At 56.1% G+C, this 26925-nt stretch overlaps 2 protein-coding genes across 3 annotated transcripts in view; both read left to right on the forward strand.

Annotated features, from left to right (window-relative positions):
- LOC149859540 (transmembrane protein 150A-like) overlaps positions 1-11005 on the forward strand; it is a 30382-nt gene extending 19377 nt beyond the window's left edge. Inside the window, exons 6-7 of the mRNA XM_090058004.1 lie at positions 2328-2505; positions 8617-11005. Coding sequence (XP_089914130.1) covers positions 2328-2505; positions 8617-8861 — 423 coding nt within the window. The 3' untranslated portion in view covers positions 8862-11005. The remainder of the gene's footprint in view (positions 1-2327; positions 2506-8616) is intronic.
- Positions 11006-11390: 385 nt separating this feature from the next.
- Positions 11391-26878, forward strand: NFKB2 (nuclear factor kappa B subunit 2). 2 transcript variants are annotated; one of them, XM_090058002.1, is made up of 23 exons: positions 11391-11499; positions 16115-16158; positions 16255-16333; positions 16748-16788; positions 17337-17435; positions 17682-17833; positions 18825-18931; positions 19219-19377; positions 20034-20138; positions 20506-20591; positions 20781-20919; positions 21083-21202; positions 21343-21528; positions 21881-22022; positions 22549-22663; positions 23047-23254; positions 23642-23811; positions 24168-24270; positions 24824-25080; positions 25838-25907; positions 26028-26200; positions 26282-26393; positions 26487-26878. In XM_090058002.1, exons 2-23 carry the CDS (start codon positions 16138-16140, stop codon positions 26624-26626), a joined length of 2784 nt encoding a protein of 927 aa, XP_089914128.1. In that variant the 5' UTR covers positions 11391-11499; positions 16115-16137; the 3' UTR covers positions 26627-26878. The 2 variants fall into 2 exon arrangements, with proteins under 2 accessions (XP_089914128.1, XP_089914129.1); XM_090058003.1 differs by lacking the exon at positions 11391-11499 and adding an exon at positions 13302-15763.
- The last annotated feature ends 47 nt before the right edge of the window (positions 26879-26925 follow it).

Raw genomic sequence — 26925 nt, forward strand, 5'->3', positions numbered from 1 at the left:
TTTCATCAGTCATGCTGGGTAGATAAGGAGGTATCCTGGATAAGTGAATCCTGTCACCAGGTGCCTGCCAGCTCTCTGCTCATCTTGTATCTGCTTCCCACACCATGCTTGTCACTGTCCATTGACTTGGGCAGAGCAGCGTTGTGGGGAAAAGGCAAACAGCTCTCTGGTGTTCACAGCTAGTGGGAAGTGAGAGTTGTTGGCAAGGCAAGGTCTTCCAGCTGGTGCAAGCTCAGGAGGAGCAGGCCAGAGAGGCTGAGTGCTCAGTGAGCGGGGTAAGGGGAGTCCACCTGAGGCTGGCTAAGGAGGGCAGCTCTGAGTAGGAGATCTTGGGACTGGGGGGGCCAGTGGAAGGGATTTGGAGCTGGAGCAGCATGACTGTTCCCCCTGCACATGCTGGGATGTGGGGAGATGATTTATGGGTGCAGGGGGGGCAGAAAAAGGCAGCTCCAGCTAAAGGGCATTTTGCAGTGCAGGAAAATCTCTTGGCAAGGCCATCTTACTCCCTGCAGGCCCCAGTCCCCCAGTGGGTTGAGTCGGTGAGAGCTGGAGCCCGGGGGCTGGCACTTTTCCCACAGTGCTCCTGTGGATCTGCTGGGGCAGGACCACTTCCCCTTGGCACAGCACCCCCCTCCCCCCATGTGCAGCTCCTGGGGGTTCCCACTACCCCTCCTAGGGCACAGGCACAGCGAGGCTACCATGGGGTTACTCTGCATCTGCTTGCTTCTGCGGCTGAGCCCTGGGTCTGGCCAACAGGTGAAAGGATGAATTGAGGAAGCAGTGGTCCAGGTCCCAGTGTGGAGGAAGCGGTCACCAGCTCAGGGCCTCTAGTTCTATAAGGTTAATGCACCTCCAAGGAAGAGGGACACTTTGGGGGCAGGGAGGTCCTGGACTAGGAGCTGGTGTTTGATTCCCAGCTCAGCCCCAGACTCCTTGTGCTACCTCAGGCAAGTCACTTAGACACTCTGCCTCAGTTTCTCCATCTGTGCAGCAAGGCAGTGGCAGTGCCCTTCCCCCCTGTGAGGAACAGCAATTTGACTGAGAAGCATCCAGATATACCAAGGGAATGAGGGCTAGCAAGGCAGCTTGATTCACAGGGCAGTGAGCTGGGGGTCCCCCCAATCCGTTCTCTTCCCTGGGGGTCCTCCCAGCTCTCGCTCTGCTCCTGGGAGCCTGGGCTGCGAGTGTGCAGCCCTCCAGCCCATGGAAGCAGCTTCCTTCCCCTTTGCAGAGCGGTGCAGGTGAATTGGATGTCTGTTTTACCCCTGCTGCCAGCCAGGCCTGGATGCTTACTCCCGCTGGTGCCAGGAAACGTGTCTGGGCAGACGCTGCTTTTTCGTGGTGTCTGGTTTTCTCAGCCTCCATTAAGACCACAGAATGTGGGGAGCATTTTCCTAAACAAAGAACTACACCAGCCTTGACAATCCAGCTGATAGGCGCGCAGGACAGGCTTGCAGCAGCGGGCTGTGAGTGACCGGTTGCCTGCCCAGAGCAGTTGGCTTCCCCTCTTTTTTCCTTTCACAATAGTTTCCAGCTCCTCTGCCCAGGACAGTGCTCCAGACGCTGCCTTCTGAGGTCAGAGCTGTGGTGGCTTCAGCCTTGCCCTAACTTGCTTACTTCATGCAGACGGGCGGGCAGCTTGGCGTGCCGGCCGAGGCGGGGTTCAAGGAGCGGGGCTGGTTACGTACAGGTGCAGGGCACCCTCTGCTGGAGGGAACAGTGCCCGATTCACGGAGCGTATGCCTTCCAGCTAAAGCTGAGAGATCTCGCCCGGCTCTGGAGACAGGGCATGTGCCTTCATGGTGGCACCTTAGCCAGGCTGGAGAGATGGTTGGGCCTGATGGATGTTTCCCTGCTCAATCCGCTCAGTGGCAGCTGGAAATGTAAACCAAGGTCCTGATCCCAACATCTCTGAACATGAGATCAGATCCAAGGGACTAGGGACCCCTTGGCTAGCCCCTCCCCCTTGCTATATCAATTCAAATTCAGGGCATCTTAGACCTTAAGCTTCATGTGAGAGGGAGGGAAATTCTTAGTATGTCTGAGCCCTGAACCTGATGCACCATGTCTCATTTCCCCCCTCTTCCCTCACTCTGTTTATATGGCTGCATTGTGGGCCTGGCATCCCGAGTCTCACAGTACAAAGAAAATCGGGCTTGTGAATGGCACAGTGGAGCCTGAGTGTACTGACAGAGGATGTGGCACCAGTTTGAGCCCAGCAGCATACAGCCAGAAGTGGGCTGCTGTGGGGCTAGAGGAGGGCAGTGTGAGCTGTCCAAAGGCTTCAGTCTCTGTGTGCCCTCAGCCCGATGGTTTCTCTTTCTCAGGTGGACCATGCCAAGGTGCTGCATTACATTGGCGCGGGCGTGGCCTTTCCCACCAGCATGCTCTTCCTGTTCCTGCAGTCAGTTCTGACTTACCGCATGGCAAAGACCCGGAGGCACTACTGGACCGGCCATTTGCGCAGTGTCCTCACTGCTCTGGCCTTCATCACCCTTGTCTTCAGTATCCTTTCCCAGCATCAGCACCTGGGTAAAAAGTGTGTGGGAGTCAAGTGTGTGCAAACAACCAGCTGGAGTCAAGCAAGCTGCAGGGCTGGATAACAAGACTGGTTTATGTGTGTGTGCGGGGGGGAATGTCCTTGCTTACCTGCTGAGCTGTGCAAAGCAGCCCACCTTACCTAGCACAGCATGTACTACCCTTGTCTGCCCTGCAATGACAAGGAGAAGCAGTGCCAGAAAGGAGGTGTGGGCAAGTGAGAAGAGGTGTTATCAGCTGGAATTAGAAGTGGGGTGGAGACTCAAGGATGACCAGAGATGCAACAGGCCTGCCCTAGGGTGCTGGTAGATGTGCAGGGAGGCTGCTCCAACACACTGTAATTACTGGAGCGTGTTAATTAGAGCACTCCAGCAGCCTCTGCATCTCGTAGATCAGCATCTCTGTGCTTCAAAACAGCAATGGGAGTGCTTTAACTAAAGCTCAGTCAATGAGCTTTAGTTAAAACACCCCCACTGCCATTCTGAAGCACAGAAATGCTGATACATGAGACCCTGTGGGCACTTTAATTAGAGTGCACCCCAACTCCTGAGCATGTGTAAAAGTGTCCCTAGGGAGCAGGAGCTCCAATGAGGCTGATGGAAGACTTGCTGGCTCTTCGGGGCAGTCTAGATCTGTGGTCTTTGCATGTGTTTGCTGGTTGGAGGCGGACTCTGGGGCCATTGAGCAGTACAATTCCATGGGTTTCTTCATCCCACCCATAAAATGCAGTTTCTGCCTTGGTGTTGTCTCACTGAGCTGCTGACAGCATTTTGCATATGGCTTCAAGCAGGCTACACAGAGCGCTTGAGCACTGTCAGTGCTCAAGTCTAGTTGGTAATGTGGTGGCATGGTCTGACACTGCACATAGGCTCTTGTCTTTTTCCTGAGTGCAGATTCAAATCCCACTACTGCGAAGACACAACTTTCCTTTATTTCAGAGTCTAAACCCTTTGGAGCAGGGACAACTTTGTGTTGTGCTTGTCCAGCCTTGTGCATACCAGGGTCTTGGCTGTGGCTGAGGCACTGGTGCAACATGAATAAGAGGTTGCAATGTGTTTGACCCTTGGCCCTGACCAAGTCAGCCACCTGAGAAGTCTATAGCTCACTGTATTGAAAATCTGGGGCTAAAGGAGGGAGGAGGGAAAAGCTATAAATGTGTCAAGTGCAAACACCAGAAGGAAACCCAACTAGGGAGCTAAATTAGAGACATGGATATAGGGAAAAGTAACATGGGCTTGGTCAGAGAGGCAGTGTGTGGGCAGCTAAATTAGCAGGCATGAGGGTTTGCAAACAAAGCAATGGGAGGAGGGGGTGTTGAGACTAAGAGGAAGTTGTGTTCCCTGGAAGAAAGGCAATTAGTGTCTGGGCTGACCCAGCTGAGGCTTATTTGGACTGAGGTCATGGATAAAATGGGAAAGGAAGGTGAAGGCTCTGTGTGGCTCTAGAGCCCCTGGCAATATGAAAAGGGAGAGGAGGCCTGTGCAAGAACCACGGGGAGTCTGGCTCCTCAGAGGTGCTGACTGGGAGAAGAGTGGCTGCAGGCATGGATGGATCTAGGATTTTGAAAAAGGAGGTGTAGATGGTGTGGTGCAGCATCGCATATGATACAACATATCTTTCTCCAGTTTCATAGTTTTCTCAGTTAAAGAGAAACTAGAAAACTCACTGATATGCTAGGTGCCACTGATATATTATTCTTTTAAGATGAAAGCAAAAATCAAATATAACTTTATAGGAATGTGCGTTAATTTGCTAAATTATATATAAAGTTTGAAAACACAATAATCTAGGCAAAATAGTCAAAAGGTATTGTCTTATTATTCCTGTAGTCAGCATAGTTAAAGGTACACCTCTTACTCAGATTTGTAAAACAACATCTAGCCTTCTTGAGCATCTTGACAGTGTATCCATCATTTCACTGTCAGTCATTTCCATAAGGAATGCGGCTGACTCGGGAGACATTGGACATCTCAGGGCCAGTAGTTCCAGGTTGTGAAAGGAACAACCTCAAAAGGAGCCAGCTTGGGAAATCTCAAGTGGGGGTAACTGTGCTGGGTCCTGGCTGTAGGGGATGCATCCTATAGCCAGGCTGTGACGGAGCGGCCCCTCAGGACAAGGGGCTGGATAGACACCATGGCAGCTGTGACTGATGGGGGCAATCCCTGGCAATTGTAACGTGTGGTTGCCATAGGGAGGCAGATGTGGAACAGCAGGAAATGTGGGTGGCTGTTTATAAAGTTATCATACATGAATAACTTTTTAATGGAATAAAATGCGATTTAACAAGGAGAAATGCAAAGTGCTGCACCTAATGAGGAAAAATATCCAACACCTACTGCCTAGGAAATGACCTGCTTGGCAGCATGGAAGCAGAAAGGAATCTCAGTGTCCTAGTGGACTCCAAGATGAACATGAGTCATCAGTGTGACGAAGTCATCAGAAAAGTTAACTGCACTTTATCATGCATCAGCAGATGCATGACAAACAGAACCAAGGAGGTGATACTTCCCCTCTATTGGGCACTGGTCAGACCACAGTTGGCATACTGCGTCCAGTTTTTTGGGCACCACACTTTAAGAGGGATGTGGATAACCTGGAGAGGGTCCAGAGAAGGGCCACTTCTATGGTTAAAGGGCTTGCAGGCCAAGCCCTACGAGGAGAGACTAGGGCACCTGGACCTCTTCACCCTCCGCAAGGGAAGGTTGAGAGGTGACCTTGTGGCTGCCTATAAATTCATTGTGGGGGCACAGAAGGGAATTGGTGAGGCTCTACTCACCAAGGCACCCCTGGGGGTTACAAGAAATAATGGCCATAAGCTAGCAGAGAGCAGATTTAGACTGGACATTAGGAAGAACTTCTTCACAGTTAGTGGCCAAAATCTGAAATGGGCTCCCAAGTGAGGTGGTGCTCTCCCCTACCCTGGGAGTCTTCAATAGCAGGTTAGATAGGCATCTGGCTGGGGTCATCTGAACCCAGCACTCTTTCCTGCCTATGCAGGGGGTCGGACTCGATCTATTAAGGTCCCTTCCATAAGGTCCCTAACATCTATGAATCTATGAATTAAGGTTTTTAGTTAGGACTAAAAATAATATGCAAGGCTGTGAAACAGAAGGGAGATATTTCCAGGAATGGCTAACAGACAGCAAGATTGAAGAAGAAAGCATAACTTGATTAATGGAACATCAAGACTATTTAAAAAGAAGAGAGGCTCATTAGTACCTGAGATTAGCAGGAATGGGATATATTACAATGAGCCATGAAATCAGTTAACTCCCCCAGTGCTGCCTGAATAGAAATGATGCTGCCTTTCCCGGGCAGTTGGCTATAAAGTTTGAGTGGAGCAGGAATCAAAGGGGGTGCACCACTGCACCCCCACCACCTCTTGTATCTGCCCTTGGATGCAGGCATGGTGGTTTCAGTTGTGATGCATTTTCATCTGGCTGACAGGATCAGAAGATTGTGCAGGGAGGACAGATAGCTGTGAAGTAGGTCTGTCTGGCCATTGATCACGTTGGGTGTGAAATGCTGAGGTTCCTTACAAAGGGCAGAATATTGAATCCCATGGGTTGCAAGAACACTGGCTGGGTGCAGGGGGGATTTTGGATTCTCAGGGAGGGGCTGGGATCCAAGTGCAGTTAGTAGAATCCAGAGTGGCTAAAGTGCAGCTAAAGCCAGGCTGGCAAAGCACAGAAACAGGAGATGGCAGGGCATTTAGGGACATGAGAATGGGGAAGAAGGCTGTGGTCATTGTTCACACACTGTGGTGACTGGTGGTTTATAAATACCTGGAGAGAGGACAGCCAGTGAAAGGGGCACTTGGAAAGCAAGGAGATGCCTGTGGAGGTTACAGGCCCTGGGGTGTGTGAGGTCACCAACCTGTGGGGGATTGGCCCATACCCAGAAGGAGTAAAGGTGACTGAGGCCCAGCAGTGTCTGTGGGGAGTTCACACACAAGCCAGAGGCCCGGATCCTCTCTTGCTCCCAGCGGTTGGTCCCCCTCTAGGACAAAGTTGTGACGCACGAAGCCTTTGGATAGAACTGTGGGCTCTTCCTGGAAGAAACAGCAATGGCAGTAACCAGTTGAGACTTGCAAACACTGTATCAAATAAATAACTGCTGGCAGTTTTCTTAAGAATGCACATCACATAATGAGAAGACTTATTTGCTGCCAAGTGGAGAACTTCTGTTGGGGATAAGAAAGAAACAACTTCTGGGAAATCCTTTCCCTCTTATCTTTCACAGCAAGAGGGTGCAGGTCTGGGCATCCGGTCTCCCAGGACAGACAGGTTGCAAAGTAGCACAGAAAAAAGGTAGCAAAGTTAACTCCTCAGAGGATCTGAAAGTAATAAATCCCTCTGCTGTCCTAACTCACCCACAGAAACTAGGAAGAGAAGTAAGCATGTGCTTGGAGAGATCTGCGTAGATTCTGGAGGGCTGGGAAGTGTGTGGCAGAGCTTTGTGACTGGGAGGAACCAGGGTGTTGGCAGTCAGTGAGCTTGTTGAGCTGGCGTGGTGGGTCTCTGGAAGGGCGCCATGAAAAGCCCCTTGTTCGGAGGGGGTAGGGCAGGACAAAGAAGGTTGAGCATGAGACTTATTCTGAGGACTGTGGGTTCAGGCCCTGCCCTGGGTGAGCTTTGAAATGGTTTGGGGACCATGGTTTGGTAGCAAAGAGCATTTGTTTAGAACGTACCCACTGGTCGCTAAACTTGCCTTGAGTGCTTCCAGGCTGTAAATGCCTGCTTTGGGAGGTGGAAGCTGGTGGGTGCGGTGCACTGTAGAACTTGTGCATGAGCGGGGAAGGGGGTAGAGCAGGGCCATGGAATCAGAAGAGGAGGAGGCTGCAGGAGAACTGGCTTAGCGGCAAGAAGATAAAGTTGAGATGGAGGTGGAGAGCAGTCAGGAGTGGAGTACTCAGAGTAGGGCCCAGCCTTAGTCTGAGGAACTGGGGCTTTCCAGGGAACTGAGGCTGAGGGCCACAAACAAATGGAAGAGGCAACCAGAGCAGGTGACCATATGTTGTACAAAGGACCCCTGACATGCACAGGAGTATAGGAAGAACCCAAGGTAGGAGCTTTCCAAGGGACTGGGGGAGCTGGGCATCCAGTTCCTCCTGAAACTCAGTGGGAAGTGGATGCCTAATTCCCACAGGGAATATGCAGATCTCTGCCTGGGGCCGGCCACGTGATCTTAATGGCAAAGGACTAGAGGATCCCTGCTGCAGATAGAGACTGTCCTGATGTGTGCACCTCACAGGGTAGCAGGCAAGTGTGAGAGTCCAAACCTGATTGTTCCTTGCATACTAGTACCTGCTTGACAATTGACTTTGTGCTGGAAGGATCAGGCTGAGATGATCATTAACACCCTCGGCTGTGCATGAGAGTCCCTCTCCGCCCCTGCCATGGGAGACTTCTGTTGGCATGCAGGAGTTCATAGGTTGATAATCAACCCACTAGGACCTTTGCTGGTAAATTCGCTTCAAAAGGCAGCTGGACGTTCCAGTTCAGCACCTCTGTAAACTGCCCTGTCAATAACTAACTTAATGAGGGGGAGGGAGTGGGGGGAGAGATGGGATGGTGCTCCTCAGAGGCTGGACCCCTACACAGACAGCCCTTGCTGGGACTGAAGGATACTGGTGATTGTGTTGTTCTTCATGCCCACTAGTTGTTGCATCTGATCCAGGGCATGGTCCTGCCTCCAGGCAAGTGAACGGGGCCTTCTGCCCTTGTTACTAATGGGAACAGGATTGAGATCAGCTTCCAAGTAGATGGTGATCTGGCTCTGCTGCTGGCCGAGTAATCCAGGGCTGGGGGATGAGGGCTGCATCCCCTGCTGCTTTGGGGCTATATATCCATCCTGGGGACTGGTTCTGGGGGTAGGGGAAGGAGTCGGGTATTTCTGGTACCCGGGTGCTGCATTGATTTCCTGCAGAGGCTCTCAGCACATCTTACACTAACTTGGGCCTGTCTCCATGCAGTCTGTCTTCCTGGGTGCCCTGTGCAGCTGCCTGTACCCTTCCCCCTGGCAGAGATGCTTTGCCTGGCTGTCTGTGGCCGGTTTCCTTGACTCTGGCACCCCCAGGTGGCGTGTTCTTCATCCAGAAGAGCTTTGTACTCCAGCATGTGGCCGCCCTCTGCGAGTGGGTGTTCATCATAGATGTCCTGGTCTTCTACGGCACCTTCACCTTTGAGTTTGGGGCCATCTCCACGGAAACCTTCCTGGTCCTCCTGAAAGCCAGCCGGGCTCCAAAAAGCTACAAAGCTGACAGCAGCACATCGAGCACACCTCACATCCACAGCCACTCTGAGAGCCTGGCCATGATTTGAGGGGAAATTGCTCCATGCAATCTCAGCCTGTGAGGGCCAGGGAGCTGGCCAGGGGCTTTCAGCAAGACCAGAAATCCAGACACTGCCAGCAATTCTCTTGCCTTGAACATATCCAGAAGCCAAGTGGCCTCCCACAGTGCGTTGTGCGTGGGTGTTTGGCTGACTGGGGCCCTGACCCCAGCTTTCCTTCTCATGAGTCATGCAGACAGCATTACAAACTTACTTCCCACACTTCCATGGTATCATCACCAGCAGCTTTTTTACAGGAAAGAAGAAACATCTACTTCCCCCATACCAAAGAGATCTCCATGCAGGGGCAGGGAGGCACTGAACAGGATGGAAGGTGGTGGGATCCAATTGACTCCCCAGTCAGCTCAACACATGAGGGGACTCGGTGTGCCTTTCCTGGGTCTGCGGTGGTGAGGAAGACAATCGCCTTTGAGGAGGCACATGCCATTCCCTGCAGTGAAGGGGCTGGCATCTGCCCTCAGAGATGGCCCATTTCTGTTCTGTTAGGGGAAGGCCTCTCTGAGGACCAGAGACAATACAAGAGGACAAGTTGGCCAGTTCCTTCTCCTCTGAGATACCAAATTCCTTTGGACCAGCCAGGCCTGTTTTTGTTTGATGTTGAGAAACTGCATCCAGTCCCTGCCTGGCTAGCCTAAGCAGTGGGGACATAATGATTGGTAAACAAGGACTCAGATCTATCCAGATGGATTGAAGGTGGCCAGACAGTTAGACCCAAAAAGTATAGATGCCTTAATTTTTCTTCCTGAAGATGTGTGGGTTTTTTTACTATCGTTATTTTTAATATACAATATCAGAGGAGTCTGAGCAGATCCCAAGTGCCTATGGCGAAGGTGGAATCACTTGCTGTTGTGGTTCTTAGATGGATTTCCACCCTATGGATTAAGCCGTGAGAGTTTATCCTGGCTGGTTGCTTTGTGAACGTTAAATGAACATCACAGAGAAAGCCGTCCTTGTAAAGAGCCCTTCAAGGGTATCAGCCATTCTGGAGCCAGGGTGGAGGCAGCACTTTAATTCTAGGGGCCCTGTTTCCAAGGGCTCTGACTTCTCAGGAAAACCCCCCTCATCCTGCCATGCTTCCTGTGTGTTCTCAGCCCAAAGGAGAATCATTAGACCAAGTTTAATCTTCCATGAGGCCTTCCCTGAATTCTTGCCACAATCCTCCTCTACCTCCCTCTGCATGTATCAGAATATCCTTTTCATATTACAGTAGTGCCGGGAGGCCCTGCTGTGCTAGATGTTATGTGTGCACTTTGGAGAGTTGGCAGGGATTTGGCCAGTTCTGACACTACACATGTCACATGTTGAGTCCTCAGAGGAAAGGACAATTCTACCCTTCTGCATTGTTGTATGGTTGAATGTGTCAGTCGTGGTTCTGCACAGTATTACGGAGGAGTGCTCTTTGCAGTTGTTAGACAATTCAGCCTCTCTGTCCACCTCCCTGGGATAAGATCAGTTATTACCCTTCCCACATCACAGGTGAGGGAAACTGAGGCATAACAAGGTATAGTATCTACCCCAACACAGCATAGGAAGTCCCTGGCAGGTCCAGCCATGGCTCTCAGCACGAGACCCTCTGTCTTATCTTGCCTGTCACCAAATGTGCCTTTGACCCATTTTTGGAAATGGTCTGTTCAGGCGTGCTGTGGCTGTGACTAGAAATGGCACCCTGCGCGCACAGTGGTGCTTCTCCACCTCATTGATTTGCAGCCCAGGGCTATCTTGCTCTTCCCAGGTAGGACAGCCTAACTCAGGACCCGAATAAAGCCAGCCAGAGCTACCAAATATGTCAGTGGTCGCCCTAGCCTGATCCTTGCCAGGTTTCCTGGGACACAGGAGGAGAATCCAGTTGGACCAGCCTCAGCTGTGTGCGTAAAGAGAAAGGATGAAATGTATTTTTCTCCTCCTCACCCTTGACAGGGGCTTTTGCCCCTGCGGTTGTGTGTGTTCACTTGGCTGCGTTTCCCTATTTGTCCACCTATCACATGGATGGGTTTGCAAATGTGCCAATGCTCACAGCGGAGAAATTATATATGTGTGTAAAGAGTCTATGTAGAGAGAGACATAAATTTGCAATAATAAAGTTAAAAATCAGCCAAGCATGAGGAGCTCACTTCCTTCGGGGAGGAATGCCCCAGCGCGGGGGAGGCGGGCGCGACCTGGGGCAGGTGCAGCGGGATTTGAGACTCCAGCCTCCGGCAGGGCTTCCCAGGCTGCGCGCCTGGTAGTCCGATGCCAGCTGACTTTGTTTCCAACCCTAGCACCCACTGGAAAGCCCCGGCTCTAAGTCTTGCTTAAGCCACTTGAGGGCACGAGTCCCGCCGGGAGTCCCGGGGCGCGGACAAGCCCGTCCCTTGGAAATCCCACCCAGGCGGCGCTGCTGCCTCAGGCGATGGCGGGGCGGGGCGGGGCGGGGCGGCGCGCTCTCGGGAGCCGCCTCCCAGCCGGCTCGGCGGCGGGGGCGGGGCGTCCCGCGGCCGGAGGCGCCGCCCCGCGGGCGGAGCTGGAGGCGGGGCCGGGCTGGGAATCCCCGGGGGGCGGCGCCGGGACGGGACTTTCCCGGGGCGGCGGGAGGAAGGAGGGACGACGGCGGCGGCGGCGGCGGCTGGAGGTGAGGGCGCGGGGCCGGGGCCGGGGGTTGCGGGCGGATCCGGGAGCCCGGGCCGCTGCGCTGCGCTGCCCTGGGGCCGGCCCCCCCGCCGGGCCGTGCCGGGCCGTCGCTCCGCGGGCCGGGCCGGGCCGGGCCGGGCCGGGCCGGGCCGCGCCGCTCTGCCCGCCCGCGCGGCGCCGGGAGGCCGCGGGTGGCCGTGGACGCGCGCCGGGGCCGCGCGCTGCTGCCCGGGGCGGGCGCTGGACGCCGGGGCAGCGGGCCTGGGCAAGGCGGCCGCCGGGGTTTGAAGCAGGTCGCTGGGCCTAGCGCCTCTCGCGGGCGATGGAGGGGAGGTGGGCTTCGCTGCTGTCCTGCCTCGCGCCTCTGATCCCGCCCTGCGAGGCCGTGCGTGCGGCTCGGGAGCCCGGCTTGGCACCAGAGGCGGAGGGTCAGGGCCAGGTGGGATAATGAGACCTGCTTTGCTTGGGAAGGCAGCTTTTCGAGCCCCTCACTTGTTCCCATTTCCAAATCCATCAGTTGTTCTCCTCGTTGCGAAGGGGCAGGTTACCCTTCCTTTCCTAGAGTTAATCACTCCTGAAGAGGCCGTGGCTGCGGTGGGAGAGCTGCGGGGCGCCCATCCGCAGCCGGGCAGAGCGCCCCTAGAGGAACGCGGCTGACTCGGGAGACGTGGGACACCTCGGGGCCAGTGGTTCTAGGTTGTGAAAGGAACAACCTCAAAAGGAGCCATCTTGGGAAATCTCAAGCGGGAGTAACTGTGCCGGGTCCTGGCTGTAGGGGATGCGTCCTATAGCCAGGCTGTGACGGAGCGGCCCCTCAGGACAAGGGGCTGGATAGACACCATGGCAGCTGTGACTGATGGGGGCAATCCCTGGCAATTGTAACGTGTGGTTGCCATAGGGAGGCAGATGTGGAACAGCAGGAAACGTGGGTGACTGTTTATCAAACGTGTTTCTGACACTTTCCCTTCAGTAAGACCCACTTCCTCCCAAAACATTGTGTAAGCTCCGTACTGCACTCGCTGAGCAGCTAGAGAGCAGCCCCTACCAGCCAGGCAAGATGCTCTGGGCTTGCGATGCCAGGAGGGTATTTCTGGGTGATAAGCCCCGTGTGAAGGCTTTGGTTGAGTCTGCTGGCAAGGCTGTGCTGTGGATGAGGATTGACTGCAGTGAGGCGAGGAACAGAAAGGAGGGCATCCATGCATCAGCTAGTGCTTGGGGGAGGGCACTTGTACAGAGCTGGGGAGTTGCAGTACTTGAAGGCCTGGGAGGAGAAAGGACCTGTGAATTTCCCCAGAAGGCAGCAGTCAGGGACACGAATGACTGAAAGTGAAGCTGGTAAAAGATGGTCTGCAGGCTCCAGATAGAGAACAAGGGAGAGGAGGCGGGTTAGGCTGCAGTCTCGTCTGGACAGGCAGTGAGCATCTAGCACTTCCGCGTGCTGAGATTTAGGAGGAAAGGCAGGAACAGGCTGATGAGGGAAAGCTGGTATCTGAGCGCAGTTCTCAAACCTTGCGTTCTGCTCCTGGCTCTGATGCCTGCTCCCTCTATGGTCTCAGGCAAGTGGTGCCACCCTTTGGGGGCCCAGTTTCTCTTTCTGTAAAAAGGGGGTAATCTTCTCCATCTCCCCGGGTGTTGTGAGAGGCAATTCCCTGATGCTTACGTGCACTGGGATTGTAGAGTCCTGTCCACTTGGCAAACACTGCGTGGAAAAGGCTACTGGAACGTATTCGGATCAGCTTGTTCAGCTGAATTCATCCTGGAAGACAGTATGGACTTGCTGAGGTAGTGTTGATGTCCCCATGACCTGGGAACCTGTGGAGGACAGGTGAGGTGATGGAAAGGAGAAAATGGCAAGCAGGCAGTGGGAAGGGTAGTAGGGGAGGGAGTAGATGATGTACAATGGGAGCAGGCTGTTAATAACTCAACCAACAAAGGAGTTGTCTTGCAAGCCCCTAGAAGAATACCAGGGGATTAAAGCAGGAGGCAGCTTAGATTTGCTGTAAGTAATGTAATGTTTGTGAGGAGACGGCAAACTTGCAAAGGCTGGCTCTGGGCCTGGCCTGTCCCTGGGGTTGTGGGGCTTCTCTGATTTCTAGGAGTCAGGAGAGGGTTGTGCTGTACTGCAGCTGGGGCTTTTGTGCTGCTGTGTGGGGGTCGGAGGGGAGGACTGACAGGGGCTGTGCTGGTCTAATACGAGCTCCTGGGACGGAGTACAGCAGGCCAGATGTTTCAGTGCAGGGGATATGAGGCCAGGAAGCTGGGGCTGACATGCAGCATGCTCTTGATAAACAGGACCTGAGTTGAACTCAGCAGTAAGACATCCAGTAAAGGCAAAATTTGTAGAGGCTCCTAGAAAGAAAAGCAAGAGGAGAGGAGCTGCCAGCTCTAGGGATGTGTAAGGAACTTCAGAGGGGGATCTGGGGCTGTGCGTCATCCCTGGCACTCCTGAAGCATCCCTCCCCGTGACCACAGGGTGCCCTTGCTATGTACACAAGGAATGCGATTCCCTCCCACCCAGAAGATGATGAATTGCGTGAATCGGATGCTACTGCAGAAGTAGTACCTGTGCTGTGTTCCTGGGTCACATCCACAGGAGCTGGGGATGTGAAGCAACAGTGTTAATGTGCTCTGGGTGGCAGTGCCTGGACACTAATAACTGAGGTGGCTGGTGTGACTGGGCAGTGAGGGCTACAGTCATGCAACCGTCCTGCAGAGGGTGCCATCCCTGCTCCGTGGCCCTGGCTCTGACTGTGCAACAAGTCTGGAAAGTGAAACTCGCTTGCGTCTTGCAAGTACTGGCAGAGACAGCCCCACTACTACCCATAAAATCTCACGGCTTGCGGTGGGGCTGCCTCTCCCTACAGCTTGGCCTACAGCTTCTCCATGCTCGGGTGCTCAGCCCTAACATACACATCTGACCTGAGCTTAAAGGTCACTTTGCAGGTTAAGGTGGGGGGAGGCAAGAACAGTATTAAGGAGCAAATTTAAGCTAACAGAAGCAAGTTCTGTTTCACATAGCCTGTAACTAACTTGTGGGACCTGTTGACACAAGGTGTTGTAGAAACTGATAACTTAATCAGGTTCAGAAGAGGATTAGACAGTTCATGCAAGATGGGTCCATTGGTGGAAATGTAAACATTTTGCCTATGGATGCAACCTCCAAAATAGGACTTCCTAGGCCTCTAAATCAGGGCTGGAAGCTGTAAGGAAAAAGGGGTGGGGAGGCAGGTCAATCTGGATACGTCCTCCATAAATATTCTTTCTTCCCCTTTGCATTGGCTCTGTGCTGCTGTGAGATGCAGAATATTGGGCTAGACAGATCTGTAGTCTGAGTATATGCTTTTGTGTGCCCTGGAGGGCCGAGGCCAGGGACAGAGAGGAATGCACCACATGAGGCGAGGGCACCCCTCCGGACTGTTATCTGAAGGCATTTCTAGTCCCTCCTCTCCTAAAGAATCCTATAGTGCTCACACAGCTGCATTATTGAAATGGGGTGGAGAGCCAGAGGCCTGTGCTGGCTTTCAGCCTCTTGGACCCCTGCCCTCCCCCCAGTGAAGGGGACTCTGCAGTGTGCTGGGTAGTGGATGCCCTGTTGCTCTGGCAGAAAGGGGGCAGTTTCCTAAAAATAGAGCAACACACTTCACTTAAAAAAGAAAAAATCTCAAAGCTGGCACTCCATTGCACACTCTGGGGAGAGGCTGGGAACAGCCCCATGGCAGACATAAGTTGTGCTGCTTTTGTAGTGCTGCTGGGAGGTGCAGCAATCGCTGCGAGATAAAAGCCTACGTTTGGGGCCCAGCTATGGAGGGGGAGGACCCGCTGTGTTGAAGGACATGGGTCCCATTTAGGGAAAGTGCCACCGTCCCCATGGAGCGGAGGGTTGAGCTGGTGGAAGGCGTGTGGATGGGGCGGGCAGCCTGTCCTGGCGGCTGGAGTGGCCCGGAGAAGGTCTGCGGGACGCTGTGCCGGCAGTGCGGGGCAGTGCCGGGGAGCGGGGGCTCTCCGGTTTCGCCCGGCAGCACCTGCTTCGGGCCAGCTCGCTGGGCGGGGAAGGCGGAGCCCGAGCCCGGGCCCCGCGGGCGGCTCATCCTGCTAGAGTTTGGCCAGCGGGAAAATCTCAGCATGGAGGGTTTTCCTCCCTGTAACTTCTGATGAAAATGAGTCAGTGAGCGTACAATCCCCTTCCTCCTCCTCCTCTTTCCCCCACACGCCCAAAATCCCCAGCGGCAGGACCTACCGGCAGCCGGTGATTCAGAAATGTCATGGTATGAGAGAGAAGTAGCATTTTTTTTTTCCGTTGCTTAACGCCGAGCAGAAAGGAGCCTGGAAAAGGCCCAGGTGGCTTCGGTCCGGGGCTTCCCCGCGCCCCGCTGCGCCCGGCGCCGGGCCGGCCGTGCGGGGCAGGGCGGGCGCGGTGCGGGGCAGGGCGGGCGCGCGGCGCGGCGGGGCGGGCGGGCGGCGCCGTCATTTCCAGGCGGCCGCGGGCTTCTGGGGACTTTCCGGCGCGGCGCCGACTTTCCTGCTCGCCCGCGCCGGCCGGGCCGGGCTTTCCCCGCGCCGCGCGCTTCCTGCCGGGGCTGCCCGCGCCCGGGCGCTCACGCCGCTCTCGCCCGCAGGCCCGGAGCGCGGCGGCGCCGCCATGGACGAGTCCTACAACCCGGTGAGTGCGGCGGGGCCGGGGCCGGGGCCGGGGCCGGGCGGCGGGGGGCGGACGCGGGGCAATCCCGGCCTCATGCCCTGCCCTGCCCTCCCCTAGTGCCTGGACGGGATCGACTATGACGACTTCCAGTTCAGCTCCCACATGGTGGAGCACAAGGAGCCGCTGATGGAGACAGGTAAGGCAGGGGCAGGTCCAGCCTCCCTCGGTCCTGGCAGTGCCCTTGGGCCCAGTGGCTTGCCAAGCGGGCGGTGGACGCCTGGTCCGGCTGGCTGGAGCATCCCAGGGCACAGCGCTGGCCTGTGATCCGTCCCCAGGGGCTTCCCATCCCGCTCTGCCCTTCATTCAGGTGGGTGAGCAGGGCCATCCCCTTCCCGCTCAGCCCCTACCACGAACCCCAGAAACGCTGTCCCGCTGCCAAGGCTGCGGGGCCTTCGCTGGTCTGAAGTTCCCGTAGTGCCAGAGAGAACTGGCTGCAGCTCAGTGAGGGTGTGCTCGCCATGGCCTCCCACCCAGCGCTGCCGACCGGCATCACCAGGACGGGGGGCAAGTGTTCTTTCTCCCCTCAGTATCTTTCCTTTCTTCTCCCCAGCCGAAGGCCCATATCTTCTCATCATCGAGCAGCCAAAACAGGTAAGGCCTTGGCAGCCCTGTTCTCTCTATACCAGTGATTTCCAAAGTTTTGTTTGCGGCCTGCTTAGTGGGTGGGAAGTCGTGCTTGGGGCTTACGCACCCGACTTACCTTGCTGACAAATGTGCCGGGTCAGCTCATACAGCTGAGTGCCTCCAAAAAGCAATTGGAGAAGTGGAAACTGCGGGTTCAGTCAGAGCTTCCAGGCCCTTTATAAGGGAAGTCTTTTATCCTTAAGAGTGGATTACAGGGCTACTGCTAAGATTTGTCAGTCAGCTGCTTCTGAAGGGTCAGTGGCTACCGCTTCACCAGCCAGCTGGATCTGTCGAGGACAGCCACCGTTTCGAGTCCCCGCGTGGGTCGCACATTGGGAACCGCTGCTCTAGACAGTGGTGTTTCACCGCTCTCTGTGGTGCCTTCTGGTTGGGGAAGCTGGGGCTGAAGTAGCTGTGAACCCACTGCCTTGAGTGTAGGGTCCCTGTGCCCAGCCCCCCGGTTGGCAGGGCGCTCGGGCTCTGGCGGTGCGGTGACACGGGTTCTGGTTCTGCAGCGCGGGTTCCGGTTCCGATACGGCTGTGAAGGCCCTTCCCATGGTGGGCTGCCTGGAGCGTCTAGCGAGAAGGGACGCAAGACTTACCCCACAGTCAAGGTGAGCACCAGGCCCTGGAGGAGACGGTGCTGTTCTGCCCAGCCGTGGGGGTACTCCCTGCACCTTGTCTGGCACATGGTGGGGGGTAGGGGTGAAGCCTGTGCAGGGCATGTGTGTGCTTCACGGTGCTTAGGATGGGATTTGTTCCTGCCATGGGGAGATTGTAGACGGGGTCTGAGGCCAGAGCTCATGGGGTGGAGGTTGTCATGATTATGAACTTTCTGAGAGCTCCCCTTTGCCCTACAGATCTGCAACTATGTAGGCCTGGCACGGATTGAAGTGGACCTGGTGACCCACAGTGACCCCCCGCGTGTGCATGCCCACAGCCTGGTGGGGAAGCAGTGCAACGAAGCTGGCAATTGCATTGTGACTGTAGGGCCCAAGGACATGACAGCACAGTATGTACTGCACTGCTGAGGGCTGGGGAAGGCTCCTGCAGGCCCCGGCTAGGGGGTGGCTATGCCGCAGTGGATGATGGGCTTGGGTAATGTCCCTTGTGCTTAGTGTAGGGAGCAAATGTGTTAGGCTTGTGTCCCTAGCCCAGCTGCACTCCTGTGCAGGCTCTCCTTCTGTTCACAGCTCAGCATCTTCAGCAATAGTATCAGGTCCTGGTCCCTGTGTTGGGGGTGCTTCCTTCCTCTTGTTCTGCACCACACAACCTCTACCCATTAGCTCCCACTGCTGCTTTTTAGCTGGCTCCTTCCTTCAACCTTCATGAATGACTGGCTGTATCTGGGCTGCTTGGAAAAGGTCTTACCTGACAATCCCTTGCATAAAGCTCCCTGCAAAGCCCTTTGCCCATGCTAGACAGCTGGGAGGCAGGTGTGCAGGTTGCGTGAGCATATCTGGAAAGTCCCTTGAAGCTGCTCGCTTCTGGCAGAACCAGTTGGGTGTGCCAAAGGGCACTGGCTGAAGTTCTGAGACTGCGTTGTGGGCTCAGTTGTGGGGCAAGGCAGATGCTGTGTGTGGGGTACTCTGGACATGAGGCTTTGGGGCCTTTGCTCCTAGTAGCTTTCATCAAAATCCAGCCTGTGTTGTCAGCCCAGTCTGACTTGGATTCCCCAGGCTGGTGCCATTTCCTGAACCTCTCCAAGCTTGGCCCTGCCCTCCATACTGGAGCTAGCTTGACCTTTTCCCAGCTTCCCCAATGGTCCCTTCTATCAAGGCCTCCTTAGGAAATGCATACATCAACTCTTTGCTCCTTAAGTGCCCCTCTTGCTGGCAGATTTAACCCTTTCTGCCAAGGGCCTCACCACCCTGCATTTGCTCATCCCTGTTTCAGTGACTGGCAACCCCTCCTGCATCCCTCTAGCTGCAGCTGTTGGGCAGGCTACTACCCCACCCCAGTGTCCTTGCTCACTGATCATCCCCTCGGCTCCTCTCCCCCAGGTTCAACAACCTCGGGGTGCTCCATGTGACCAAGAAGAACATGATGGAGATCATGAAGGAGAAGCTAAAGCAGCAGAAGTTGCGTAACAGAAGTCAGCTGCTGACAGGTAAGGGGCCACAGAGAAGGGTGGCCAGCCGGACATAAAGCCAGGGAACAAATTGCAGGGAGTTTGGGGGGTGGGCAAGGGACTGGCACTTGCTGCAAGGAGTGAAGTCAGGCGGCTCAAGGGTAGGCTGGAGCTGGGTTGCAGAGGGTCTGGGGACCTGGGGAGGGGCAGTCAGGGGGGATAGAGGGAGTGGTACAATGCAGGATGGCGCAAGGGGCTCTGAGCTAGAGTCCTTTCCCAGCACTGGGCAGCCTGCAATCTTGGCCTCCCTTCCCTCCCCGGGGCAGATTCTGAGGCGCGAGAGATTGAGGTGGAGGCAAAGGAGCTAAAGAAGGTGATGGATCTGAGCATTGTGCGTCTCCGCTTCACCGCCTACCTCCGTGACAGCAGTGGGAACTTCACCCTGGCCCTGAACCCTGTCATCTCAGACCCAATTCATGACAGCAGTAAGTGCTGGGCATGCCAAGACCCAGCTGCTCCAGGCACTGAAGCGGGTTTGCCCTGAGCTTGTGTATGTTCTTGGAAAGCCCTGGGCTGGGAGGTTGGCTGTGGGAGAAATGTCTGGATTTTCCCTTCACTCAGAACTAACTCGGGGCTCTTACAGCTTGGGCTCTACTTGGTCCCAGCTGCCCTCTTGCTGTGCACCCAATCTTCAGGAAGAAACAGGTGTCCATGGCCTCCCACCTCATGAGCAGGAGCAAACCTAGTTGGCAGCCATGGTGGAGCACTTTCCCTGGGCATGTGGCTGTTGGGCATGTCAGGAAGGGCACGTTGTTGGGCAAGGTGTTTCTCTGGGATTTGCTGATTCAGTGCCTGGGGGTTTTCCCTGTAGGGTGTTGTCAGTGGTTGGGCTGGGCTGCGACAGCAACCCGATGACTCCCTGCTTTGCTCCCTGCAGGGTTGCAGAGGAAGAACTACTTCCTTGTAAGAGATGTTTTGGGGAAGGAGGGTTGAAGCAGGACAGTGTGCAGCTAAAGCAGGACCCAGGGACTCTGGCAGGAGTCACATGTGCCTCTCTAGAAGCTCTGTCATAGCTTGTGTCTGTGTGCCTGACAGGGCAGCAGCTCCAAGTGTCGGCTCAAAATGCTCTCCCTCTCTGCAGAGTCACCTGGGGCGTCCAACCTGAAGATCTCACGGATGGATAAGACAGCTGGCTCAGTGCGGGGTGGGGATGAGGTCTACTTGCTGTGTGATAAAGTCCAGAAAGGTGAGGAACCAGCCTGAGGCCCCCTGGGCATCAGGAGGATGCTCTAAGGTTTAACAGAGAATCCGTCTTCTGGAGCCAGACAGGTTGGCAGGCCCATTTGGAACCTGGGGGAGGGGAGAAGACAGAAAAAATTGCTGTGAGGAGCCTGGGGGGAAGGGGAACCAGGAAATGTCTGGTCTCTACTGAGGATGCAGAAGAGCTCTGAGGCGAGACCATGGCAGTGACTGCAGTGCCTCCCTGTAGTGGAGGAGAGGCTGGAGCCCTGGGTAAGGCCCTCCTGCCCTGCGGGAGAGCTCTTGGTAGCTGGATGGTCTCTGAGCTGCTGCATTAAACCCTACCCCTGTCCCTCCTTTTCCTCCCACCCCAGATGACATAGAGGTGCGATTCTATGAGGACGATGAGAATGGCTGGCAGGCTTTTGGTGACTTCTCCCCTACAGATGTGCATAAGCAGGTAAGGCAGGGGCTGCTTCCAGCAGTAAGGGGGCTACAGGGATTGAGGGGGTCATAGGGGCCTCTTGCCCTTCCTGCCAGAGGATGGGTGACTAGAGGGTACTGATGAGTGGCTTGGGGGAGTAGGAGTGTGGGGATGAGTAGGCAGGTGGCAGCAGTGCCTGACTCTGGGTCTTGTGTTGTCCTCCAGTATGCCATCGTCTTTCGCACGCCGCCCTACCACAAGCCCAAGATCGACCGTCCTGTCACTGTCTTCTTGCAGCTGAAGCGGAAGCGAGGGGGAGATGTGAGCGACTCCAAGCAGTTCACCTACTACCCAGTGGTGGAAGGCGAGTGCTGCTCAGTGCAGGGCAGGGGCATGGCTGGGTCTGAAGCTGCTGTGTCCCTGCCCTGATTGGGGGCAGAGGGAGTGCTGCAGCTGCCAGGGGAGGACTGCCCTGGCAGGGTGGGACTGAGGCCTAGCTCTGACACTCTGACTTGTCTTTCCTGCAGACAAGGAGGAGGTGGAGAGGAAGCGGAAAAAGGTGCTGCCTCAGTTCCCCCAGCACTTTGGTGGGGGCTCACACATGGGTGGACCCGGCGGAGGCACTGGTGGGTTTGGATCGGGTGGAGGTAAGTTCAGATTTTTTCCCCACTGTGAGCTTCCTCTTGAGGGCTGGGCGCCCTGCCTAGCTGCAGCAGCAAAAGGTGACCATGGCGGGCTCCCCCAGGTCTCACCTTAATCATGGTTCTCTTTCCCTCATGGCCTACAGGTGGGAATCTAAGCTACCCTTATGCCCCTGGGCTGGCTTACAACAGCATCTACTCATCAGGCCCCCACCCCATGGGCAGCTACCAGAGTGGGGTGCAGATGGCCAGAGCCAGCAAGATGGAGGAGGAAGGTGCTGAGAGGCAACTACCAGCAGAGCAGAGTTACAGCCAGGCCCTGCAGTACCATGGTATGGCAGGGGTGGGGAGACCCTAGGGGTGCCAAGGAGGTGCTGATCCCAAGGTCTGAGGGATTAGTGCTGCACATGTGGTTTCATGGAGAGAGGGAGCATGGGACTGGAAAACAGCCCTGCATTGCCGCAGGCCCAGAAGGCAGAAAGAGTGAGGGTGGGATAGTCTGACCTCATGCTCAGGACACGAGCTGATGTTTTAGGAGCCCAGAAGGAAGCACTGCCTCCAGTTCTGGTGTGGCCAGATGGCTGTTCCCCACTTTACTGTGGTGGGGTGGCGAGCAGAGCGTGTTGGTGGTGAGTCTGGGGGCCTGAGCTGTCTCTGGTGCTGACATCCTGCTTTGCTTCTCAGCCCAGCTGTGTAACATGCGGATACTGGCACTGACACAGCGTAATGCCCATGCCCTGCTGGACTACTCGGTCACTGCTGACCCGCGCATGCTGCTGGCTGTTCAGAGGCACCTGGCAGCCTCTCAGGATGAGAATGGAGACACGTGAGTTAAACAGAGAGGCTGGGACTCCTAGGAAGCATCTGCTGTGCAGGGGTGGGGCCTGGAGGGCTCAGGTCCTAGGTCTGAGCTGTGCTAAGCACGTGCTCCTTTCTAGCCTCAGAGGGCTTTTTCCTGCACCCCAGAGGTTCCTCTGAAGGGATCAGTGGGTGTTCCCAGGTCCAGCCTCAGCTCTTTGTGCCAGTATGCGAGTGCCTGCCTGCAGGGTTTGGGCCAGCCCCCACAAATGTTTCTCAATGCTCAAAGGCCTCTGTGGCCCACAAAGTCAAGGCTTGTGTGCCAGGAGTTTTTCTTCAAGCTTGGATAGAGGCAGGGCTGGGCTGGGTGGGCACAGGAGCCCTCTGCAGCTGAACACTGGCAGGGACAGGCTGGACCTTGTAGAATAAGTGGAAAGAAGCTGGGAAGTGCTGAGCTGGCTGGGTTGGAGTGGGGATGGCCAGGAGCATGAAACTGGGATGGGGCTTGGAGCATGCAGCACTGTGGAGCAGGAGCTGAGGTTCTCTTCCCACAGGCCTTTGCACCTCGCCATTATCCACGAGCAGACGGCTGTGATTAAGCAGCTGGTGGAGGTCATCAGTGGTATCCCCAACCAACAGATCATCAATGTGGCCAACCACTTGCAGCAGGTGCGGAAACCCTGGGCTGCCCCGTGACAGACTCCCCCTGCTCTTGCCTTGCCATCTCTGTTGGAGCCTTTCTTGTCTTGCACCTCTGTTCCTGGGGGTAGCCCATGCTCTGCTCTCTGGATGTGCAGGTGTCTGGGTTCAGACACCTGCACATCCAAGTGAGACAGCGTGGTGTGCCAGGGCCTTTGAAACACCAGAGACCCTGGGGTATTTTGCTATCTGCTGAGAGGCTGCTGAGCCCAGGAACTGGGCATGCTGTGCCCCCTAGTGGCTACCGGGTCTGGACGGCAGAAAGTTGCACTTCCAGTGGGGGAGGGGATGGGGTGAGGTGATTTGCAGCTCTTTGCCCCTTGTGAGCTGGGCTGTCTCTGGTCTCCCCACAGACTCCCCTGCATCTGGCCGTGATCACCAAGCAGCCGCAGGTGGTGCAGTTACTGCTGCAGGCTCATGCAGACCCCACTCTGCTGGATCGCTATGGCAACTCGCTGCTGCACCTGGCGCTCCAGGCGGGTGATGAGGAGGTGCTTAAGATGCTGCTGGCACATCTGGGTGCTGCTGCCCTCTCTTTGCTCAATACACCCAATTACCATGGTGAGGAGAGGGGCAGAGTTTGCGGGGGGGGACCAAATGTGCTGAATGAAGGGCAGTGGGACACCCAGGAGAGAGCTTCTCCCCATGTGACTGACTGACTCCATGGGCTTGGATCTGGTCCAGTCTGGCCACACCGGGAATGACTTGGAAAGGTCCCTGCTGATTGTTCCCACCTCACAGAGTTGTCTGCTCTGGTCCCTGAGCCCCTTGGCCCAGGGGAGCAGCCCTTGGAGAGACCTGTGTGCAAGTGTGTTCACACTAACAGGGGCCAGGGTGGGCTCTGGTAAGGCAAGGGGAGATGGCATCTGAGTGGGATGTGGCAAGGAGGGGAGGGGCAGCTGCTTCTGTCCTGTGGCTGGCACCGACACCTGCCCTCGGATGTTCCAGGGCTGCTCCCTGTGCATGTGGCTGTGCAAGTGAAGAGCTTGGCTTGCCTGGAGCTGCTGGTCCGGAAAGGAGCTGACGTGAATGCTGCCGAGCGGCAGGGTGGGCGGACACCTCTGCATCTGGCTGTGGAGATGGACAACCTCAACATGGCTGCCCACCTGGTGAAGAAGGTATGGGGCTAGGAGCCCTCCTGGGGGTATCAAGGCACCCAGTCCCTCCCTGTCCATGGGGCAGGGAGGGCTCTTGAAGCACAGGAGAATGACAGGAAAGCACAGGCTCCAGCCAGGCTGCTGCCCAGGGTTCCTTTTGGTATCCTTTCCTCAATCCCTGCCCTCAGACTGGATGCACTGACATGGGTCTGCAGTGCACTGAGTGATGTGGGAGTGAGTATACTGCCTGCCTGGAGGGATGAGTTGCCAGGGGCAGTCCCTGCTGTTGCATCTGGCACGGAGGTGGAGGTCGGGGCAGTGGGCCTGTGGCACTGGTTCCTTCCCTTCCTCAATGGCTGTTGTGGTTTCGCCTGCAGCTGGGAGCAGATATCAATGCGAGGACATTTGCTGGGAACACTCCTCTGCATCTGGCTGCAGGCCTGGGCTCTCCCACCCTTACCAAAATGCTCATCAAATCAGGTAATGCTTCTTTCTGACCTCGTGATTCAGCAGCCCCTGAGGCATTGTGCAGCTGAAGCTGTGCTGGCCAGGCTCCAGTGAGCCCTTTTAGGGAAGGGGCTGGTTCCCTGCTTGTAGTCTGGACTATGGGAAGAGGTATCTGGTCCTCTTTGGGGCTGGTGAGTGTGCAGGTGGGAAAGAGGACCCACTGGGGGATGTCGGGCTCTGGGCTGGGGCTGGAGGCCATGTCTGCTGTGTAGGTAGGGTGGATCTTAGAGCCTGGGGTGCCAGAGACCTAGGGCCAGGCAGTAGCCTCCCTCCCTGAGTTAGCCCAGTGGTTTAGCCTTCAGCTCAGCCGCACTACTTAGCCAGGTCTGGTCCCACAGGGAGAGTGGCAAAGGGTAGCTGCTCAGGATAGGGGCACTACACGGTCCTTGCTGCACCAGATTCCTGCTCTCTGCCAGCTGGAAGAGAGTGCAGCCCTGGGGCTGTGAGGTGGCAGGGGAAGGGTGGGAGTTGCTTGCAGTCCTGCTCCGAGTGCTCTAACTCCCATGTCCCTTCCTTTCTTTCCCAGGGGCAGACGTTCTGTGTGAGAATGATGAGCCAGTGAGTCCCAGTCCCTCCTCCTCTGAAGCAAGCAGTGATGTGGACACAGACCCTGAGGAGCAGGAGGGACACATGGATCTGGGAGAGGCAGATACTGCCATGCTGCAGGATATGGATGACATGGACCTTGGTGTTACTGCTGGGAAGAGGAGCAAAGAGGCTCGTGCCAGTGGGGCAAAGCTGCGCCGGAGACACACACCACTCGACTTAACCCGGAGTCAAAAGGTGCAGATGGCGAGGGGTTAAAGCCATGGGAATCTAAGTTCCCAGAGCAGGAGGTCGGAGGGGGCAGGGTGTTTGCTGTGGCATGGCCTGTGGCACTGTCCTCACAGGCAGGCATTAGAGACTGGTGCCTGGTAGAGGGTCATGGGTGCCCTTGGTGCCCTGGCAGTGTGGGTGGCTCCAAATGTAGCATCCCATGAACACACCAGCAACAAGACATGTATGTAGCTGCTGTGGTCAGTGCCAGGACATGGTGAGGGGAGACATCAGCGCACTCCTGCCAGGAGAGCCTGCTACAGGTGGAGCCAGAGCCAGCCAGGGCACAGCTGAGGACTGGCTAACTGAGGAGCAGCTTGTTCTCTGCCTGCAGCCTATTCCCTGCCCGCAGCCAGGCTGGTCCTGCCCTGCAGGCAGCGCCTCTTCCTCCTCCAGTCTGGGAGCCACTCTTCTTACGTAATAGATATGCAGTCTCCTTTACCTTGCCTGGTCTATGGGGGCCTGAGTCCCAGTGGCAGTGGGGCAGGGGCAAGGTGCTTAGTGGGGTAGGAGAGCATGTGCGGTCTGTGCTGCAGCCCCTGGGGTCAGTATGTGTGGCTCTGGAGCCAGGTGTCATTGCCTGTTGCCAGCTTGCCTCTGCAGGCCAGGCTCTTGACTGTAGCCTTTGGCCTGGCTGGGGGGAGGCCTTAGTCTTGCCATGCTACCTGGGCAGGGCATGCAGTGGCCACTGCTTATTTAACTCTAGTGTGCTCCTGTCCTCTAGGTGCGGGAGATATTGCTGCGCGCCTCACAGCAGGGCCCGGAGTCAGAGCTGCCTGCAGTGTCCAGGCCAGGTGAGTGGGTCCAGCCCCACCTGGGGCCTCACCACAGATGCTATGCCCAGGCCAGTCCATCTCCCTTGGTCTCACTGAGGAGGAGGGGATAGGGCCTGCTGACACATTTCTCCTACCCAGGGAACATCCTGTCCCTTGACAGCGAGATCCTGGAGGGACTGGAGCTGCTACTGAATCAGAATCGTGGGGGCTCTGACTGGACTGAGCTGGCCAAGAGGCTGGGGCTCTGCAGCCTGGTGGAGACCTTCAAGGACACAGCCTCCCCCAGCAGGAGCCTCCTGCTCAGCTATGAGGTCAGTCCTCTCCCTAGGATGCCCTTCCCAGCCCTTTCACTGCTGCCCCATGAGCCCCTCTCATTGCTGCTCTCTCTTCAGCTCTCCGGTGGCAGTCTGAGCAGCTTACTGGAAGCGCTGGACTCCATGGGGCTCAGTGAGGGTGTGAGGATGTTGCGTAAGGCTGAGACATACAACAAGCTGCAGAGCACAGGTAAGGGCCAGGGCTGAGCTTGTAGGGGCAGGGGGATAGGCTGATGCCTCACCTGTGCCTCCGGGCTCATCATGGTGTCTTCCTGCTGTGCAGAGCTCAAGGAGGACAGTGCCTATGGGAGCCAGTCGGTGGAGGAGGAGCAATCATCAGCCTTAACCCCTAAACTGTGCCCGCCAGCCTCTGCAGAGCTGCCAAGCCCACTCGCCCACAGCCAACAGCAGCAGGTGCACTGAACCACTGGGCGCATCCTCTGTGCTAGGGAGCCCAGCTGTGAATGACATATGGGGAGGGAGGAGCCGCTGGAGGCTCTTGCACCTGCGGTGGATCAAATACAAGTGCCTTTGGGCCTAGGGCTAGCTGCCCATACTGGGCCCCAGCTGCCCTGCTTTGGACTTGGTTGGAGCCCACAGCCCAGCCCCCGCTCTGCTCTTATTTAATGGTCCCTAGTTTGGTTCCAGGTGAATAAAGGACCACTATTCCTACTGCTTCTGCACTTGGTGTCTCCAGCATCCTCCCTAAGCAGAGGGCCCCA

Source organism: Crocodylus siamensis, chromosome 7 (assembly GCF_052110815.1).
Source record: "Crocodylus siamensis isolate JL-2025a chromosome 7, ASM5211081v1, whole genome shotgun sequence".
NCBI classification, from domain to species: Eukaryota; Metazoa; Chordata; order Crocodylia; family Crocodylidae; genus Crocodylus; species Crocodylus siamensis.

What these genes read in the sequence shown, in the direction of transcription:
- NFKB2 (XM_090058002.1), top strand. Translation starts at nt 16,138, where the DNA reads ATGGACGAGTCCTACAACCCG. An exon ending in GTGTGATAAAGTCCAGAAAG is followed by an intron (nt 20,139 to 20,505) that starts GTGAGGAACCAG and finishes CTCCCACCCCAG; the next exon opens with ATGACATAGAGGTGCGATTC. An exon ending in CCAGGCCCTGCAGTACCATG is followed by an intron (nt 21,529 to 21,880) that starts GTATGGCAGGGG and finishes TTTGCTTCTCAG; the next exon opens with CCCAGCTGTGTAACATGCGG.